Source organism: Pelecanus crispus, chromosome 3, assembly GCF_030463565.1.
Source record: "Pelecanus crispus isolate bPelCri1 chromosome 3, bPelCri1.pri, whole genome shotgun sequence".
Classification (NCBI taxonomy): domain Eukaryota; kingdom Metazoa; phylum Chordata; class Aves; order Pelecaniformes; family Pelecanidae; genus Pelecanus; species Pelecanus crispus.
In genome coordinates, this window is record NC_134645.1 from 31,433,707 (window position 1) to 31,453,348 (window position 19,642).

The following is a 19,642-nucleotide window of genomic DNA, read 5'->3' on the forward strand; positions in this document are numbered from 1 at the left end:
TCCAATTTCATCCAATGTCCAGGTGGAATGGTGTGCCCTGAGAAAAGTCTGGCCGGAGGACCTGATGTAATGAACTTGTACAAAAGCACCCCGTTGTGGTTCACCCCTCATTAAAACAAGTGTCAGCCAAGGCAGCCTGTTTTGTACACAGAGGAAGGCAACAAAGCCATTTGAAAGAGCCTAACTAAACACTTCTGTTACTGCTCATTTTGTCTTTATAACCTTTTGAGAAACTTGTCTCCTTGATCATTATACAGCCTCCATTAGATGTTAAAGGGGCACCTTATTTAGTTGAATTGAGTTTTAAGGCTAAAATGGAAACATAGGCTACAAACTAACAGTTTGTGCATGGCACAAGGCAGTACATTCTTTAATCTTTCCCTTTGTGTAGCATCTTTCTCTGAACGAATTGATATTTTCTGTTATACTCATTGCCAGGACACAAATAGCAGTGAAAAATACCCACTTCATTTGACCGCCTCAGCTTCAACTCATGTCAAAAACTCCTGCTCTTGTGAATAAGAGGAGGGAAGGGGTTTTTTTCTGAAATCTTTGTGACCCTCTCAGCCCCTTAGGAAGGCTCTGTAATGCCTGGCTGTTCCCTCCAGATGCAATGCAATGTTCAGGTGGCTGACAAAGTTTCCTTCAGATACACTCTGTAAGTGTTGGCTAACTCAGTTCCAGCACTGAATTTGTTATGTTTATATAGTGACAGTCACCTGGATAAAACTGCAGTTCACGGATTTGTAATGGTCTCTATCTCATGTCAGAAGACCTGATCCTGTAAACCTTTATCCATCCAATTAGTCTTTGCTCTGGAGCGTGGCCCTACTGTGTAGTGAGGGCTCTTCAAAAAAACAGGATAACATGGAATGAAAATGCCTGATTGTTCCAGCAGCACCTGGCTTTCCTGGATCTGGATGTGATCTCTCCTGTGGCTGATGTCTAATCTACCAGGACTCTTCACTGCCCAATGTGTATTGGAAGGTGATTTATGGGCTTCACTCGTAAAATAAAATTATTGACCAAACACAGTTGAAGCTCAGCTAAGAAGAAAACAGAGGATGTGGATTGTAAGCTTTTCACAGGAGAGTGATTATCTGGTCCAATTGGAGGATTTGCCATTCCCCCTCTGCCATGCAAACAAGAAAAAGTCAGGAATTTTATAATAGGTCTTTCTGTGTAATGCGTATTAGAACCTGTATGGCACATTCAAAATGTCAAACAGAAGATTTAAAGAGGCTGCAAGGGATCAAGTATGAGCAACTCACAGTTTTAATAAAAGCCAGTAATTAGTGAAGAGAGAATCTCTGTATTTAAGCTTTTAATTTAGTTACAAATGGTTCTCTAAGACATTTGCTGGGCATATCTATGCAATGATTTTTGGTAAATAAATCCAATGGGTTCAAAGAGAAAGTGTGAAAGGCTTAGCCTAATTATGTAGCTATTATCTGAGGAAACAAGAATGTTTCAAATGTATTTGCAGTATGTCAGTGAGGATCTGAATATTTAATTTTTCAAGATTTGAATTTCCATGGACATAATTATTTTGTATTACAATGGGGCCCATATTAGAACAGCCTTTTCTTGAGTGATGTGAAAGGCAACAATTTTTGTGTGCTCCAAGAAATGCCCTGATTTGTGCAACAGGCTTATCGTACAGAGATGGGAGCACATCTCTGTAGATTTTGGTCTGGCTTTCCCCAAAGTCAGGGTCTTTTGAATCTAGGAGTGTGAAAGTAAAAATAGTAGTGGTTAAGATGCAGGTATGAACTTGCTAAGTTAAAAAAGAATTCAAGTAGAAGTTCTGTTTCATATTCTTTTTGAGTCTTAAGCACACTGAGTTCACATAGCTAACAAAACACCGCAAAATAGGCTGGTCATGTGAAGTGCTGGGTTAGAGGTTTCAAAAGTGGAAGTAAACTGCAGGCTATGCATGAAGGCATGCCCTTCTCGCGCTGCCTCACCAACGCACCTCAACAGCCACGAGCCAGTGCTTCAAACTTGATATTCCCACCAGCATTTTAAACCCAGGATACACCCCTTTAGGTGGGATTTCACAGGCTGCTTTGGCTCCCTTCCTGACTGGCACAATCTGTGCAGCAGAGAGGCAACACTCTCCCCCTGCCAGAGAGGCAGCCCTGTGTGTTGACGTTGCCTTTACACAAGGAGAGAAGGGCAATGTATGCCTCACTCCATCTGCCCTGTGTGGCTCCAGGGACGATGCAAAATGACTAGCGGTAATTCCTCAACAAGACTCTGTCATTCCACACAGGCAAGACCTTTAAGAACTTTGAGAAATTCCTCTGGTACAAAAAGCAAGTGAGCAGGCCACAGGGTTATTACCACATTGGTTTGCCGCTTTAGCTCCAAAGACCACCAGCCACTGGCCTGGTCTAGAAATGCTCTGATTTGTACTATACTTGTTCCTTGAAAATGGCATATGCCTGCTGAAAGATACTGGGAAACTATCTTGCCAGGGGGGTGGCTTTCTGTCCTCCTTTACCTCTAGAGACAGCTACTCTTTCATTAGTGCATGAACATCTTGTTCCGTGTACAGAGCCAGAATAACAGCACCCAGGACTTCTGTGGGGCCAGTATAGCTCACTGGAGTTTGCGTGTGTGCTCCCCATGGCCTCAGCCTTCTCTGCGAGAATCTGGCATGGAAAAGTTTCGTAAGATACGGCCTGATAACATAAGACATCCAGCTTTTATCTGGCTCCCAGGGCCAGACTGAAAACAGCAGAGTCACTCAATGCAGAGTGTTGATCTGCCCTAAATCCTTTTTGCTGGTTCTGATTTCTTCCAAAAATTTGGCCTTGTTAATTTTTGTGCCAAAAGTCTTTGTGCTCAGCCAGGTATCGCCTGACTTACCTGTTGTTACATACGCATTTCCATGCATCCCCCCACAGTGAACATAAAATCATAAAATGGACTTTACATCCGTACTGTGAACTCTAGCTAATATGACTCTGGGAAATATAACTTTGTGTCCCATGTCTGAGCTGAACCATGTTTATTCTGACCTGATAGCACACAGATCTCATACCAAAAACGCTGCAACCACAGCCTCAGTCCCTAACGTTTACTCTGCCTGCCAGCTAAGGAGCCAGTTTCAGTAGCAAGTTTTGTGGTACAAACAATCATTGCTTGAGCTATACAGAAATTATCCAATTCATTTAATCTAGGCAAGGACATGAGCCTGCTTTTCCTCATCACCAGTATAGGCCAGACTGAACTGGCCATCTCCAATGGAAATATCTTATAGACCACACGTCCTGTTGGGCTCCTCTCACAAATGCTGGTATTGCAATAGCAATAATGTTCCCTTACGCACTTATCCCACAATGTATCCAGTATAGTAAAACCCCCTTTTTTTTGAGAGAGATATTGCAAACCTGGTTTGATCTTGAGCTCAGTTCATGTAACTTCTGGTGCTGTGTATCTTAGATTGCATCGACTTAAACATGCCTTCCATAGGCAGGTTTCTGCTTTTACTCACAGGCTTGTTTTGGTCAAATGGCCCAGACAAAAGGCTGCCTGTTTGAAGAGCAATGGATAAAATGTCCAAAGTCCCACCATGTCCTTGGTCAGCTGATGTCAGCTGGCTTGCTCGCAGGGTTTGTGTTGGCAGCACTTGCAAAGTGCCAGTGTTCTGGCAGAAAAGAGATCTCCAAGATATTTTTTTTTTTTACAGAAAAGCAAACACAACTGTTTAAATACAGCTTTTTCTGTGCCCTCAGCAGTCTCCTCCCCACTGCCCTACTCTGTGCCTTGTTTGTAGCTGGGGAAGCAGGATTTGTTATCAATTTGATGGCTACAGAAAAAGCTGCTAGCAAAAACGCTGACATTTAGCATATGTTGAATCAAATAAATAAGCATATGGCCCTAAATTGCTTGCTTTACACCACAGTCCACTTCATTAAGGAATGTCCCCACTACTGAGAAATAACTGTATTTTGTAGGAGCACCACTTAATTTTCTAATAAGAGCCCATTTATGTGCCTAGTTCAAATGCTGCCTTTTTTTTTTTCTCTTTGCAGCTGTGTGCTTACACTGTAAAAGTTTATCAGCTTTTTTTAAGAGTATGTTTTTCCTGCCTTAGTGATGCAAGTGAGAGCCCACCTCCAGGTCAGGCAGGGCTGGTGAGGCTCTGAGAGGCTGCACAGGCTCTCCCTGCCCTTGGTGGCGCTCGCTACCGAGTTGGGCTTTAACCAACGTGATCCAGCAAATGTCACCGTGTGTGACCCCCTCAGCTGCCCGCCCCCGAGCATTTCCATCTGACAGAAGGGAACCTGTGTGTGCGGGAAGCATCAGGCACGCTGGAGCAAAACGTGGCAGCTGAAGGTTTTAATGCACATGGCACTATTGAGCTAGGCTCCATGTCAACACAGCTTTCAGTCCAAACAGCTCCATGGACTCCTGAAAATTTCATGCATGCCCACCAATATGAGCCAGCAGTGTGCCCAGGTGGCCAAGAAGGCCAACAGCATCCTGGCCTGCATCAGGAATAGTGTGGCCAGCAGGAGCAGGGAGGTGATTGTACTGTACTCAGCCCTGTACTCAGCGCTGGTGAGGCCACACCTGGAATACTGTGTCCAGTTTTGGGCCCCTCAATACAAGAAAGACATTGAGGTGCTGGAGCGTGTTCAGAGAAGGGCAACGAAGCTGGTGAAGGGTCTGGAGCACAGGCCTTATGAGGAGCGGCTGAGGGAACTGGGGTTGTTTAGCCTAGAGAAGAGGAGGCTGAGGGGAGACCTTATCGCTCTCTACAACTACCTGAAAGGAGGTTGTAGTGAGGTGGGTGTTGGTCTCTTCTCCCAAGTAACTAGTGATAGGACAAGAGGAAGTGGCCTCAAGTTGCACCAGGGGAGGTTTAGATTGGATATTAGGAAAAATTTCTTCACAGAAAGGGTAGTCAAGCATTGGAAGAGGCTGCCCAGGCAAGTGGTTGAGTCACCATCCCTGGAGGTATTTAAAAGATGTGTAGATGTGGTGCTTAGGGACATGGTTTAGTGATGGACTTGGCAGTGCTAGGTTAGTGGTTGGACTCGATGATCTTAAAGGTCTTTTCCAACCTAAACAATTCTATGTCCCATACACCTTACAGATTCTGTGCTGTTTGTGTAGCAAGTGGCCTTCCAATAACTGAGAAATGCCCCCGTTTTCCTGTCATGCTAATACACTTGGAATACTATTCATATTGCATCTGTGGCAGCAAGTAGCCTGGCTTAATTAGGGATTTTATTTCCTCCAGTTAATTTTAACTCTAATAACTTTTGCTTCACTGAACAGACTTTCCTCTTTTGCTAAGAAAAAGAGCAAATGAATCACTTTTTCCCAACTCAGATAGATAGAGAAAGAATAACACTATATTCTAGCAGCTGTAATTTATTTCTGTGACCAGGAGAAGCTGCAAAGGCAGAAAGATTATGAGCTACATGTTAATGAAAGTTGAATAATTTGCATTACTAACTTTGCTGGAAGATGTTTTTTTCCTGCAGACCAAAAATAAAGATGAAAGGCCAAAACGAGTGAGATCTAAAAGGAACCTCTTCTGCTAAGCATTGTGAGCTGCCATGCAAAATAGTAATTTGTTAATGTAGTGCAAAGACGTAAAAGGGCTGTTCCTTGCACAGAGAATTACAAAAAACAGTGCAAGTCTGTAGAAGACAAAATTAAGTCATAACATGCACAGAGATGACAAGATAGAATCGATAAATACTTTAGACTTCTCTAATGTGGTACATCAGATGGAGTGCGGAGTGACTGCCCAAAGGCTTCCAATAGTCCTCAGTGAGATATTTGAAATTAACTTGGGCAGTGCCTTAGCAAATATATTGATTAGAAAAAAGATACCTGCAACAGCAGGAAAATGAGCTAAACTGCTTATATAGTTGTTTTCCATCTGTGACATCTGCTGCTAAAGTGACTTTGGGGCTATTGCATGTCAGTAGGTTTTACACCATGGAACCTAGATGTATTCAGTTTCAGGATAATTACTTGCACATGGCTTTTTTCCTTGATGTTAACAACACACTAGTGCCACGATCAAAAGGGTGATGAAACGGAATTCTGAATGGGTCCAGGAACAACACCAGACCTGCCTGCCTGAGCTCTGGGTCAGCTGGGCTGATGCTGGGGGAGGATGTCTGAGAGGCTTCTCGGGGGGCCAGGGATTCAAGAGGTACAATATAATCTTCTTGGAAATGACAAACTGGATCAGACTATAATCCCTCATCCCGATGCTTAATGTTCATTCTTTTTAAACAGAAAGAGCCAGGCTTAACTGGCTGTAAACGTTGCATCTAACTTTGCAGGCACCTTTTCTTTGTCTTCAGAGTCCTGCCATCTCTTCTGAAATGGTCTTAAAGGGTTATAGCGTATTTGAAATGCATTTTAAAAGATTTTAGATCTGTTAATAAAATTTCAAATCATTAACATTAACTCATTTTTGAAAACCTAGTGAGATGTTTACTATTCGTGCTGATTTATTATTTATCCTGTTCATTCCATTTCCCTTCTGTCTAGATTGGGTACCTTGTTACACCTTTGAGAATTGCGTAATAACAAATATCAAAATAGCCCCCTAATTTTCTTTTGCCTTCAAACAATGCCGCAATGTTCAGAAAGGAGGGTGTGTGAATAGACTGCTTCTACTCAAGCAGTTCCTACAAAGCTGTTTTCACTTAAATATTTCTATTATCGTTGTATTGCTTTTGTAACTTTTTTGGTATGTTATTACTTTTTAATGAAAAAGACTTCAGTAGGAAAGAACCGGAGAAAATACAGTTCCTTGTGTATTTGACACCAAAACAGAACACAAAAGGGTATTTTACTTCATGGCGCAGGTTAAAGTATGTAATTTCCTGCCATGTGCCCATATCTATGTAAACAAGGGGTATAAAGTCTCGGATTTAACATGGCCCTTGTAAAGAGTAAAATAAAGCTGTGTGACCTGACTAGTTTTAATCCTTTTAGCATTCATACTACAGGACCCTGGGAGATGCATCATGGTAATTTGATTTTAAAAGGGAATCTAGCCACGCTTGGCCAGGTCACTTGAAGCGTGAAACACAAACCTCAGTTGTTGTTTTTTTGTTTTTTTTTTTTACTTTTCTTACCTAGCCATTTGCTTATTCAAAAGCATTAATCCAGGAATGACCAACATTTCCACATAGCAACCAAATGCATTTCTGAACCTTAATTTTGGATTCAACACAAGATTCTGCAGGAAATGCCATGCATTTGAAGCTGGTATCTGTCAGCTTTCCAGGCTGAATAACTGTAGTGAAGACACGGTGACTAAAATTTGTTTTATTTATGCAGCATGGCTGTTAGCTTCAGCAGTTGCCAGTACAGAATCCAGGGGTTTTTGACAAATCATACACATGGCGAAGATTTTCAAAGGCACAAAAAGAAATTCAGAGTCCATTTTTCATTGACTTGAGCAACACATGGGTGCCTAGTCCCTCTTCTCTGCTTTGATTCTAAAATAGCGCAAGGAATATTTTACCTCTGTGACAGTAAAACTAGACATAAATTACTACAATCAGAGCAGAAACATAGATGACCCAGGAATTAATTTGAGACACTTACTCAGTTTGACCAGATCTGTTAGAACACCTCAAAGGCAGACTACAGGAAAATGGTGTTTTCAGTGAAGTTCAGTTTCTGCAAATCCAATGGAAGGGATTTGAAAATCATGATGTGCAGCAGACTCGGAAGGCTGGCTCTTAAAACTCTTTGGAGGCTGCACCACTCAATTTGTTCTCAGTCCCTTATGGTAGGAAAGCTTACCTCTGGACTTCACCATGTTCCCAGTCTGGTAAACTCTTAAACCCATGCAGTCCTAAATAAGAAAATGCTCCGATTCATAATGGAACATGAAAATATACTATTGCCTGGGCTTGCCTTGAAACTGATCCAGAAACCGCAGTAATTACAGAACACAGCTGTCTTGTTTCCTAAGGAAAGTGGATGGGAACTGGTTTCTTAACACAATTCCATGTCCTCTGAGAAATGCTCTCACTGTGATAATTTGAATAATAACTTCAAGGTCTTACACTGACGTATGAAACCCTTCTAATCTTCACAGGAACTATGGTGCAAAGGAACCACAGGTCTGCTCATCTCAGGGCTGTGTACAGCAGTGCCTTCTTACACCTACTCTCTCAGCTGTGCCCGTACAGTCCCAGGAACTGTTCCAGACAGGGTGTAAAAGAAAAGGTGCACCGTGTTGTGAAGGCAGGAATAGTTTGCCTAGGTGCCTCCGTGCAACATGGATCCTTTCTTCTGCCCTGGAGTCCATCTCACTCCAGAAACTCCCACAAAGTGGCTGTGCCACTTTACAGGACCTGCTTTTAGCTCCTCCCAAATTAATTCTGATCACTCGCTTCGTTATAATCTGGTATAGAATCTGAATATACAAACATCTGCTTTACTGAATCTGAATATATAAACAACAGCTTTACAGAAACTGTACAGAATATCAATAGGAAGGGAGAGCTGAAAAGGTTTGTGCTCTCTTCCCAGTTCTGTCCCTGGGTCAGGATAATGACCTTGAGCAAATTTCCTTGGCCAAAATTTTCAAGTCCATATTTAGACACCAAAATAAATAACCTGATTTTCAAAGGCACCAGCCAACCACAGCTTCTATCAACAAAACCCTAATCACCAATAGACTCTAACAATTACTGTACATAAAGTACCTTAATAAAACAAGAGATATCTCTCTTGCCATCTGTTACTGCTTACTTACAGGGAAGAAAGTTCTCCATTGATCCATAGATCACCAATGTGTTTAAGCTCAGCTTGCAGTGACTACATTACTTGCCCTTTTTACACAGATCAGGCCACACTCTCACTCATGAGGCAATGTCAAACATGCCGAGTACAGCTGGAAGAGATGCAAGAGAATACCTTTATACCCTTTGCATACATTTGAAAGGAGAAAGATGGAACAGAAAGAAAAGAAAGTGATTCAGAGAAAATAAAATCATCACAGAAAAGGAAATATGAGAAAGGATGAATGGGATATAAATAAATAATAAATAAATAAATAAATAAATAAATAAATAAATAATTAAAAAAAGATATAAATAAACTACTACAGAAAGAGGAAAGAGTGGATAGGGAGGGATGAGAATGGGAAAGTCAGAAGGTATGGTCACAATACATGCAACAGGTGATCACATGCTAAGGAATGGCCAGTATTTAGGCAACTCTTCTGCTTCCCTAAAGCGGAGGTGCCCGGAAGTGCCCAGCGAGGACCCACGTGCCTGCAGCCTGCCTCGAGCGGCAGCCATGCACTTGGAACTGGTTGGATGCTGCTGCACCCCACCATTTCCAGTCACGCTCCAGTAAAGCCAGGCCCTGGGTGTAGGATCTTCCTTGCTGGAAAAAGCCACGCTGCCCTTGGTCATGGCTGTTTGCCCTTGCGATAGCTCTTCACGGCTTCTTGCTTAAGCCACTTCGCATCCTGTCACCAATTCACCCTGGACACTTGTGCCTGGCGTGCCTGGCACCTGACCCCCTGCTTAGGCTCACCAGGATCATCCTGCTGTCATTAGTGGCCCCCCACGCCTGCCCGCTGCGGCACGTATCTGCAAAGAAGCCAAGTCACTGCTGCGGTGGAAAATGTAACAGGGACCTTCTCAGCTCCTTGCAAAGCCAAAATCTGAATTTAACAGATCAGGCCTATTTCTAAAGGCTGAGACACACAAATCTACAGAGGTAATTACTGGTGCAAGCTCCTAGGCAGAACACAGAAGCTAATAAAGTGTTAACTCTTAGTTCTGCTGCTTCGGGTTTGCTTTGAGTTAGCCTGAGATTAAAATGAAATCAAAGCTCTTTGAAATCCTCACAGTCTGCACTCTGAATTTTTGTCATCTGTAAATCCAGAAGTGGGAAGGGGGAATTCTTCCCAAGGGAAAAAAAGATTACTCATTTTAAAAGTCCTTTAAAAATTATTTAATCCAGATTTCTATTAAAATATATTCTTATTTTTTAAAAATGTACTTATTTAAAGTATAACCACCTATATTAAGGCTTAAGCTTTTGGCACTTTAAAAATATTGTAAATTACATCTATAAATGTTCAAGCAGTGCGTTCGATGCTGACATTTTAAGGGAAGCGAAGCCAGTGAACCAGGAAGGTTCATCGCCAAGGCCCTGGAACCCAGGTCTTAAGTCTAAAAGCTGGGGATTCTCACTGGACTCTTTGTAGATAGAGAGTGGATAAAGCAGACCAACCAGTTTAATGACTAGTTTGCTCAAAGTTGTCAAACTGAGTAGTATTTGGGGGGGGGGGGGGGGGTAAGCAAGCTAGTTTTCCTCTTCTGATCTATTCTGATCAAAAACAGGGTTTGAGAGGTCGGTTAACAAAACTTTACTTTCAATCCAAGGTTCCAGCAAACCCGGGTGACTTGACTCTCCAATGGTTGAGACTGCAAGATCTCCTGGAGCGTTTTGTGGCTCCTGCACAAGCAATCACCCAGCTTTCTGCTCCAGGGAAAGCAGAACCTAAGGCAAGGATGCTCATGCCTGTCCAGGTCTCACCCCAGTGCTGTTGCAACAGGAGTTACTATGTACGGTCAGGACAGCTATGGAGCACAGAGGCTCTTGAGGACACTGGAGTTCTTCGCTAAAACTAATGTACGTTGTACCCAAGAATGGGAAAATATTACGAGCTGTAAGTGGTTGGATATTTTACACTGGTGACAAATACACTTGCTCCCTGATTCACCTAAACCCAATGGGTCATGTGGACAGTGTTGTCCTCTTCAGTGGGAGAGACCAGATTGTGACAGATGGTTTCTCCATCTCCCTCTCTCTCTCAGGGAGCTGCCTTAATTATAGTTAGCGCTGTGCCACCTATCCATTAACTCCCTTCAGCTTCTATACCCACAGGGTTAACGCACGGATAGGCATTAAGATAATACGTATATTCAGAAAACAATGAAGTCATCCATGTTTCAGGTCACCTTGTCCTAGTTTTGTACCAAAGCGTGTCACATCAACAGCTGTTGCATTTCGACAAGCTAATAATAAACCTAAAAATCCTACGTATCAGCAAAAGATCCACAGTTCGATTCTCCACAGCTGCAACTATCCACAAAACAGTGGTTTAAAACCTTACAGTGCACAGAAGTGAGTGATGAGGAAGTCCATGCATTGACCCCTGGTAAGGCATAGGCCTGTCTTCACGCCGGCAGGCCTACAGCAAGGTTCGGCAGTTGTCGTGGCTGGGTTTGGCAGTGTCAATAGCTGGGGTATCAGTACAGGAGCCTAGGAGCACTCACAGGGAGGCCTCTTTAGCCATAGCCAGCATGATCAAAACCAATGAGCTCAGTGCACAAAGTAGGGACAATAATTCACCATTTCATAATTCAAGTTTAAATGCAAAATATGTTGTAATAAGCTTACTTTTTTTCTCCTGTGCATTTCTCCCATGCTTTTCAGTATTGCTATTTTAGATTGCAGTTACTTGTGCATTTTAATAAAATGCCAGTTTTCATCCAAATATAACTTGACGAAGATCATGAGAAAAATTAATCATGCTCAAGCATCAATACCAACACCCCATTCACCATTTCCTATCTGACACAAAATGTAAGAGAAAAGCAAGGCAAATTTCTATCATATATCACTAGATGTATTTGGTTAAATATTTTGTATAATAGTCAATTCTCTTGATTAATAGAACTACATTCCAGCTTTAATGCAAGGCTATTTCTACCTTGAAAATCAACATATTGTCTATGAATGAGAAGCGGCACTACAAAAATAATAAGTATAGAGAGAAACCAAGTGTAAATTGTTAATTTAAATCAACACTTGCTGCTTGCTTAATTGTATTATGACTAGAGTTCATTTAAATTTGTCTATCTGTCTAGATTTTTCTATTTGTTTGTTTTTACTACACACATATTAATGCTCAGGCCTTTCAAAGGAAGACTCTGTAATGCCCACTCTAAGTCCTTTGGTATATTGAGGCTTGTAAACAGATTGCTAGATGAAGGCAAAGATTAAAAGATAGCAAAGGGCTTCCAGGCTAGAAGCCTGAATTAAATCCATTAAGATATATTTGAATAGGCAGATAAGTAAGGAACAGCAAGCTGGGCTGATGAGTTTCTTCACAGAGAAGAAACCACGGCGAGAGTTGCCACACATGGTAAAAGCATCAGGCCACCTGCTACTCACGTCCAGAGACTATGGATGTCCTGTTGGGAGTTCACCCATCAAGGGAAGTCCTGCTGTGATAAATCAAACTAAAGTGACAGTGGAGTTCTTCAGCCATAAGGTCGTTTGATAAAGTAAGGGAAGAGTCACACATGTAAGTGTAAATACCCTGCACACTTGTTCAACTTGGTGCTAAAGAGCTGTTGAGATGGATATGGAGCATGCAAAATACAAGAAAGATGGAAGAATTTTAAATTCTGTTGACCTGCTTCCTAGGTCCTGAGGCTGGATTTCCATCTGCACTAGCAACATAATTAAACGTTTGCTAACTAATGACTGTATGTGGCTTTTGTCACCAAAAGAACAGACAGTGGTAAACAAAACCCTATTTACAAGAGGTAGGGAGGAGGGAAATGTGACTCTCCTGTTGAAATTAGAGATAAACAAAATCACACCACTTAGCTAAAGAGCCTGTCTAGACAGAGGAAGAAAAAAAAAACCCAAATGACAAAAGCTTGGTGTTATTCTTGTGAGAAAGAGAGGGGAAAATGATTTTGTAGCCAGGCAAAAGTCTTCAGAATGAAGAATGTCAAGACTACAATGTCAAGATCACTGAATATCACCTATTTTACGCTACAGAGTAAGATAGTCTAGCCAGAGCAAGGCTTTCTTAATTTTGAAAAATAAGGCAAGAATCAAAAGCACAAACAGCTTATGGAATCAGTGAGAAAATCAACCAAATGGATTTTGCTCCTAGAAGTGTAAGAGCTGCAAGCATACGCTGAGGCCTCACCTACATGGTAGGTCTACTCTCCTGCAGCTACGTCAGTAAAATTTAATTTAAAAGAAAGTGATTATAACGATTCCACTTTGAATTCCCATTTTGAAATAAACTGTCCACAGGAGGAGTTATTCCAGAAAAGCCAGGATGGAATAATTACTCTACTACACTCATGCCAAACAACTTTCCCACCAACGTAGCCCTGAGTAGAAGAGAGTGCGTTTTAAAGCTGAAATAATTAATATCATTCAACAACAGTGGAATTTCTTTATTCCAGCAGTGAATCTGAACCACTCTGCTTTGAGCTGAGAACTTTTATGCCATTTTCTAAACACCACGATTGTTATGGCCAATTTAAAATCACAGATTATCTACAATGCAACTGCTAGGTAAATCATGAAATTCTATCCTGAAGTGTCTCTCAGTTACTGCAAATAACTGGGACTTTTCCCTTTTTGTGGGAGGGATTGGGGGAAGGCACATAGCACATGTACAGCCAAACGCTGCTCTCCACTGAGCAGGCATTCCTGAAAAGTGAAACAAGGATTTGACAGAGCAAAGAAATTGTGGATTAATAAAATGGCAGGGAGCAGGATAGCAGGTATGCATGCAGGGCCCTAAGTAATACACGCAGTTTGAATACACAGGGACATAAGGAGTTGAAGGTGGAGAGGCAGGAGCAGGACTGTCAACTGGAGGAGATGCTGGCTTCCTGGCAGCTGGGATGCTCATTTATTTTAAACATAAACGTCAAGAGATGACTGAGATTTTGATCAGTGTAACATCAGATTGAACCTTGCAATGCCCTGATGATTTCGGTTGTTTTTAGAGCGAGTCGCTGTTCTGAAACATCACCACTGCTTCATCCACAAAACTGGAGGTAGGCTGCAAATCTTTGAAGGCAAGTGGTCTCCCTGCCTCCCTCTGAACAGTTACATGTTCATCATTATCATAGTCATCATCTTCCTCAGATGCCTGCTGCTCATCGAGGTCAGTCATGCCAATCAGGAGCAAAGGATGAAGACACAGGAGGATGATGATGGTTGGCAATGCTGGGTATCAAATGGCTGTTGAAAGAACACTAAAATAAAGGGTAGAGAACAGGTAGATGGCAGGGCCTTGCTGGACCGTGTTTCTGGCCTGTTCGCTGGAAGCAATTAACCCCCGTAAAGGACAGGACGTCTTTGTGGATGCCTGGGAATCTCATCCCGGCTATGTCATATACACATTAAGTTAAACTCCCTAGGTCCCATCTTTTCCAATTTACAACATTAGAATGCTATTTCTCTCTTTATAGGTGTGTGGAGACAAGGGGCTTTGAATATTTCATGGAACATTCATATTACTACTACTACTAGTACTAAATTTATTTCAGAGTTACCTATCTTAGTGTATGGCCTGCTCCTCTTGTATCTGCATGCTTGCCCACTTTACCAGATTGGGAATTGTGAAATCTCCCTTGAAATCTTCTTCCCTTTTTTGCTATAAAAAGCTCTTTTTGGATCCGGGGTTTGTTGGTTTTTTTTTTTTTATGTTAATGGCTAATGTGAGTCATAGAGGCACAAAGTTCCTGCAAACCAGAGCACTGTAGTCCACACTAACATTGAAATTGAGAAATCACCAAGTAGTTAGGAAATCCTTCATTTTTCACCAGAGAGTTTGTCTTTAGGATCCAGCGTAAAATTTTGGCAGATAAGCTACGAACTTCTAAAATAAGTGTTGTAAACCATTATAGATATAATTTCAACGATATTGCATGAAAGGAAAGCTTGGTTCAAGACGCTTTAAAGGCAGTTCTGGCACACACAGGCCTCCGACCCAGCACCTCTTGCTGACCCCGCCATGCGAGAATAAAACCAGCTCCCAGCACGGCTCCGAGCGCCTCCTGCGCTAAAACCAAAACCCCGCTGAATAAACCGGGGTGCCTGCATCTCCCGACCACCGCGCCATATTGGCGGCAGATGACAAGGGAGAGCTGCGCAAGAAAAAACGACAGCAACTCTCCCCCGGTTATTTTACGACGGCGTCCCTTCCCTGAGGGAAGCACTTCAAGGTGTGGAAGGGAAGGCTACAGAGGCGAGGGGCTGCGATGCCCCCAAGGCCAAAGCCGGCCGCCTTGGGGGGTGTGCGGCCCGTGAGGGCGGGAGGGAAGGAGGCGGGGGACTAATGGCCGCCGCCCCGGCCTCCACCGCCGGCTCCGGCTTCCACCCGCCGGCCCCGGCCCGGCGCGGCGGCAGGGCTCGGCGCGGCCACGCATGCGCGGCTCCCGGGGCTTGTTACTTCGGGGTCGGGACGGTGCTTCGCGCCGCGCCCCGTGTGGCGACGAGACGAGACGAGACGAGGCGGGACGGGACGGGACGGGACAAGCCGCGGCCGCCCCGGTGCAGGTAAGGGAGGGCGGGAGCGGCGCTGCCGCCGCCGGCAGCAGCAGCAGCCGCAGCCCTGGTCGGCGGCGCTGTGTGGGGACGGGACGGGACGGGACGGGACGGGACGGGGCTGCGTGAGGCGGCCGCGGGGCAGGTCCGGCCGCGGGGAGGGGAGAGGGCGAGGCGAGCCCTGAGGGGCGGCCGCCGGGGCGCGGGCTGCGGTGCCGGCTGGGGCCGGGCTGCCCCCGGGGGCCGGGGCCGGCCGCCTCCCGCTCCCCTCCGCCCGGCCCTCCTGAGGAAACAGCTGTTTCCTCTGGGCCTCCTCGCTCTCCCGTCAGCGACCGCAGCGGCACCGCGGCCCTCGGCGGGCTCGGGGCGGGGAGCGGGCGGCCGGGGCAGCGCTGGGGGCGTCCCCTCCCTGTGGAGGGGCGGCGCAGGGCGGGGGTCTCGCCCCCCCCATCCCCTCCTCGCCCAGAGGCGAGCACGGAGCAAAGGGGCCGCTCGGAGCCCCGGGGATTTGCCGGTGTGCCGCCGGGGGAAACCGGCCCTGCCGGCCCCGCTTTCGCGCCCCTTCCAGGGCCGGGGACGCTGCCGGGGGTCCCAGCCAAAATCAGGGAGCCGGTTTCTCGTTTTTAGAGCCCGTACCGGTGCTCGCGTTCCCTGGAAAGGTCGCGAAGCGCCGCTTGTTGCGTGCTCGCTTGGTTGCTGCAGCGCAACTCCACCCGTGGGAGGTCTTGCTCTCCTCCTTATCTTCCTGACAGCTGGCTTATTTAAAAATAATAGCTTTCAGGAATTGGCAACTGCGTCTGATAAGATCCAGTGTGTTACCTAAAATTTGGCATGCAGTCTCTGCGCTTGTTGTGGCGAAGGTTTCCAAAGTACGTGCAAAAATACTTTTCTGTCAGCACTAAATTTCAATCCTTAGAAAGCAAGGGCAGATTCTCGGTGCAAATTCTGTGTGGGTTTTGGTTTGGTTCCCCCCCCTCCCCGCAATGAAACACATCAGTTGGGACAAAACTTCTTTCCTGCTGTGTCACACAGTCAACGTTTAGTAAATGCTGTTTTGAGAGGAGTATTCGCCATGCTGTTTTTCTGCTGTTCAAAGGGAGAACGTGTAGTCATTCATATTCTTGTTTTGGTTTTGTTTTGTTTTCAGCATCCAGAATAGTCCTTTCATCAGACACGTGCAGTCCTCTTACAGAGGCATGATATCCCGAAAGTAGTGTCCCTGGACCTGTGTGATGAGGACCTACAATATTTGCTTTCCAAGGATAGAGTTTTTTGGGGTATGCTTTCTTTATGAATTTGTCAGTCACATTTGTGTTCTGCATGAAGCATGCTTTTGTCCCAAGTACATGGGAACCATCAAGTTAATAAGATCCAAGAAAAATGTTTGAAATGGAAAGCCCCAGAATAAGTGAGCAATTGCCTGCAGTGATAAAAAGACCTTTGTATCAATAGCCAAATCTTGTACAGTCTTGTATGTTACTACGTTATCTGAGCAGGTCAGATGACTAAAATGAGATAGATGGCTGTTCTCTTAGAAAATTAGAAATACTCTTTGTTCATGATATATTGTAATTGCTGTGCTGTTCTTTCAGTTGAATTCTCCTATTAAAAAAGGAAAACCACACAATATTCCAAGAACAGAGAGGAGCATGTGTAATTTGTGTAGTAGTTCTTTTCTGTGGAATTAGTGGTGAATTTGTTAATAATCTCAAGGTCCTGACATTTGAATACAAAGTTCACAAGCCAGTACATTCACACATGCTCATCAACTATGAGCAAAGTCTTCAAACTGCTATTGTTGGAATATCTAATGCCCTGTGTTACTGCTAAAATCAGAATCCAGGCTGGAATAAGTAGTTTAATGTTATAGGTTAGAAGATAGAGAAGTTTGTTTTGTGGGGGTCTTCTGTAGTCTTCCTCAGATGTCTGTAGAGGACATGGTTGGTTAGATGTCTGGAATTCTTGCTTGGGCACTGCTACTGGCTGAGCCTGTCAGTTATTGCAAAATACTTTACAGGGAAAGATTGTCAAATATGACTTTGCTTCCGAAGTAGTTTCCTGGTCAAATCTCCCTGTACTTTTTGTACTTGTAATGTTAGTGCATCTCATAAATACCAGGCAGGCTTTTCACATGGTTGTTCCACTTTTTTCTTTTTTTTTTTAAGGGAAAGACAAAATGAACCCTTTCTTTTTTCTGCGTTTTGGACATTCTCATCTAGTCTACTTCGGGAATAGAAGTGTACATTTCAACTCAACGAATGAGACGTACTGCTACAGCACTGCCCAGGGCAGCACAGTGCTCCAAGGAGTAACTTTTGGTGGAATCCCAACTGTCCTGCTGCTTGACGTAACCTTCTTTTTTGTAAGCACAGTTTCTTTTTCTTGTATTAAAAATCCTTGTGGCCTTCTTGGAAGTTAGATTGGTCAGAATTCTCTTATTTATCAGGTAGGGATTTGCTTCTGAGAATCTCGAGAATAAGAAATGTACTGAGGCCATCAAAACACCTTTCAAGTATTGTTGAAAGTTCACATACATGTGGGATGACAGTGTGACTGTATGTTGGATGCATAGATGTAGAGAGAGTGCAATATCATAGGGTCTGTATGTGGAGTCATGGTGGGCTTTGTAGTGGTAGCTCAAATTTCTACGTTTTGTCTTAACTGCAAGAATGTTTTTTCCTTACTGTGTGTTTAAGTACTGGGTACCCTTTCAGGAAGGCAACACCATTGCTATCTTGATTGTTTTTCAAAAGGAAATATAATATGGAAAATCAGTCATTTCACAGATTTTTTTATTTTGTATTTTTTTAATTAGATTTCATGAGGGTGTCGAGGAAATAATCTACTGATCAGCTCAGTCCTGACCAAAGGAGGAATAGGATTAGTTGCTGCTCTGAAGGCTCCAAAACTGGACCTGATCTGGAGGCCTGAGACTCCAATAAAACTTATGGTTATTTCTCTAAGTTTGGTCTAGGTGGTCTTAAGCCACCGGAAAAAGAGCTGTAGATCTGAAATTGATAAGTGAGGTTTATGATAGTAAAATGAGACTGAAGGGATCACGTAGTTCCTGAGTGAGAAAGCCACTGTGGAGAAACTTAAAACTACCTCTCTAAGGTCTGAACTGGTAGTTCTGTAGGAATGTAGAGGATGTTCCTAAAAGTTATGTAGTAGGATTCTTTGCTATTGATTTGGTGTATGCAGCATGCTACCATATATACATTTTCTGAGAACGTACAGTATCTACTACTCTGTGTAACTGATGGCACAGCATTTAATGAGATTTACTTGGAGTGTTTGGGGGGACTTTTTTTTTTTTTTTAAAGCTGTGGTTCAATTTTAAGATACTGAGTCCCTGCTTTTGAATTCCTTGCTGTTGAACCCTCCTCTCAAACAGCATTAGGTAGAGAGTTACGTGCAATGTAGAAAGCTTCTCTCTTCTTCAAGTGCTGAGTACTGCAATTTTATTTAGCAACTCCTGCATTTCTGTGTTCATTACATGTTTGCTGCAGATCCCTTTAGTAACTGTCAGTTGATGGATTTCTGAATATTATTTCTAGGCTGGTTTCCTAAGAAAGTGAGGTTTTTATATTGCATTGTCTTCCCATTTCTGTCTGGCAGTTCCTCCTAATAACTGTAGAATACATTAGCTAATTTCAACCAAAGTTGTCAAAGAGTCTAGAGAACTTGCCTGCTTGCATGAAGGTTAATGGCCAGGTGAAGAAGGAAGATCTAAATTAATATTCCCTGTTGGAAGGAAGGCTTTTATATGAAGGTTTTATTTATTGTGAAATGCGGAAATTAGCTGTGTAATCTTGACACATAGATAATCTTGATACATATCCTGGCTGGCCAATTGGTATTTGCATAGATCCAAATAAATTACATCACTAGCACCACTTTCTAGCCAAACAGGTATGGGATGTAGGAGGGGCTAGGAGGTGAGGGTGTATGCCACATATGCATAGAAAACAGGCCTTGTTACTTCTGCTTCATTGCTTTGTACAGAGCAACTTTTTTTTAAAGAAACAAGAAATGCATCTATGAAATACATGGTGTGGGTTTTTTTTTTTTTTTTTCTGTTTCTTGTTTTCTTAGCTGCTTTCAAACAGTGAAAATACAGGGGGAAGATAAAAAATACATTGCAGATATCAAATATAAGTTTCTGGGTTTTATGAGTTGTAGTAATATATTACTTTTACTGAGGATAAAAATAATTCTCCTGCTTGAGAAAATAGTTGAGCCCCCTACAGCCTGTTTACATCACTGTTTAAAAATAAAATAAAATAAAATTGCAACTCTTCCA

At 43.3% G+C, this 19,642-nt stretch overlaps 1 protein-coding gene across 4 annotated transcripts in view; it reads left to right on the top strand.

The window, feature by feature from the left end:
• Positions 1-15,317: 15,317 nt before the first annotated feature.
• The window catches only part of TMEM63A (transmembrane protein 63A), a 36,041-nt gene continuing 31,716 nt past the window's right edge, over positions 15,318-19,642 (top strand). For 3 of the 4 annotated variants that reach the window (XR_012830962.1, XM_075708487.1, XM_009483108.2), the window contains exons 1-2: positions 16,586-16,616; positions 17,505-17,701. Coding sequence is in view for 3 of the 4 variants with exons in the window: in XM_075708487.1 (XP_075564602.1) it covers positions 17,516-17,701 (186 nt within the window). In the remaining variant the exon portion in view is untranslated. Of the gene's footprint in view, positions 15,352-16,486; positions 16,617-17,504; positions 17,702-19,642 lie in introns of those variants that run through there. The other variant, XM_075708489.1, reaches the window with a different exon arrangement.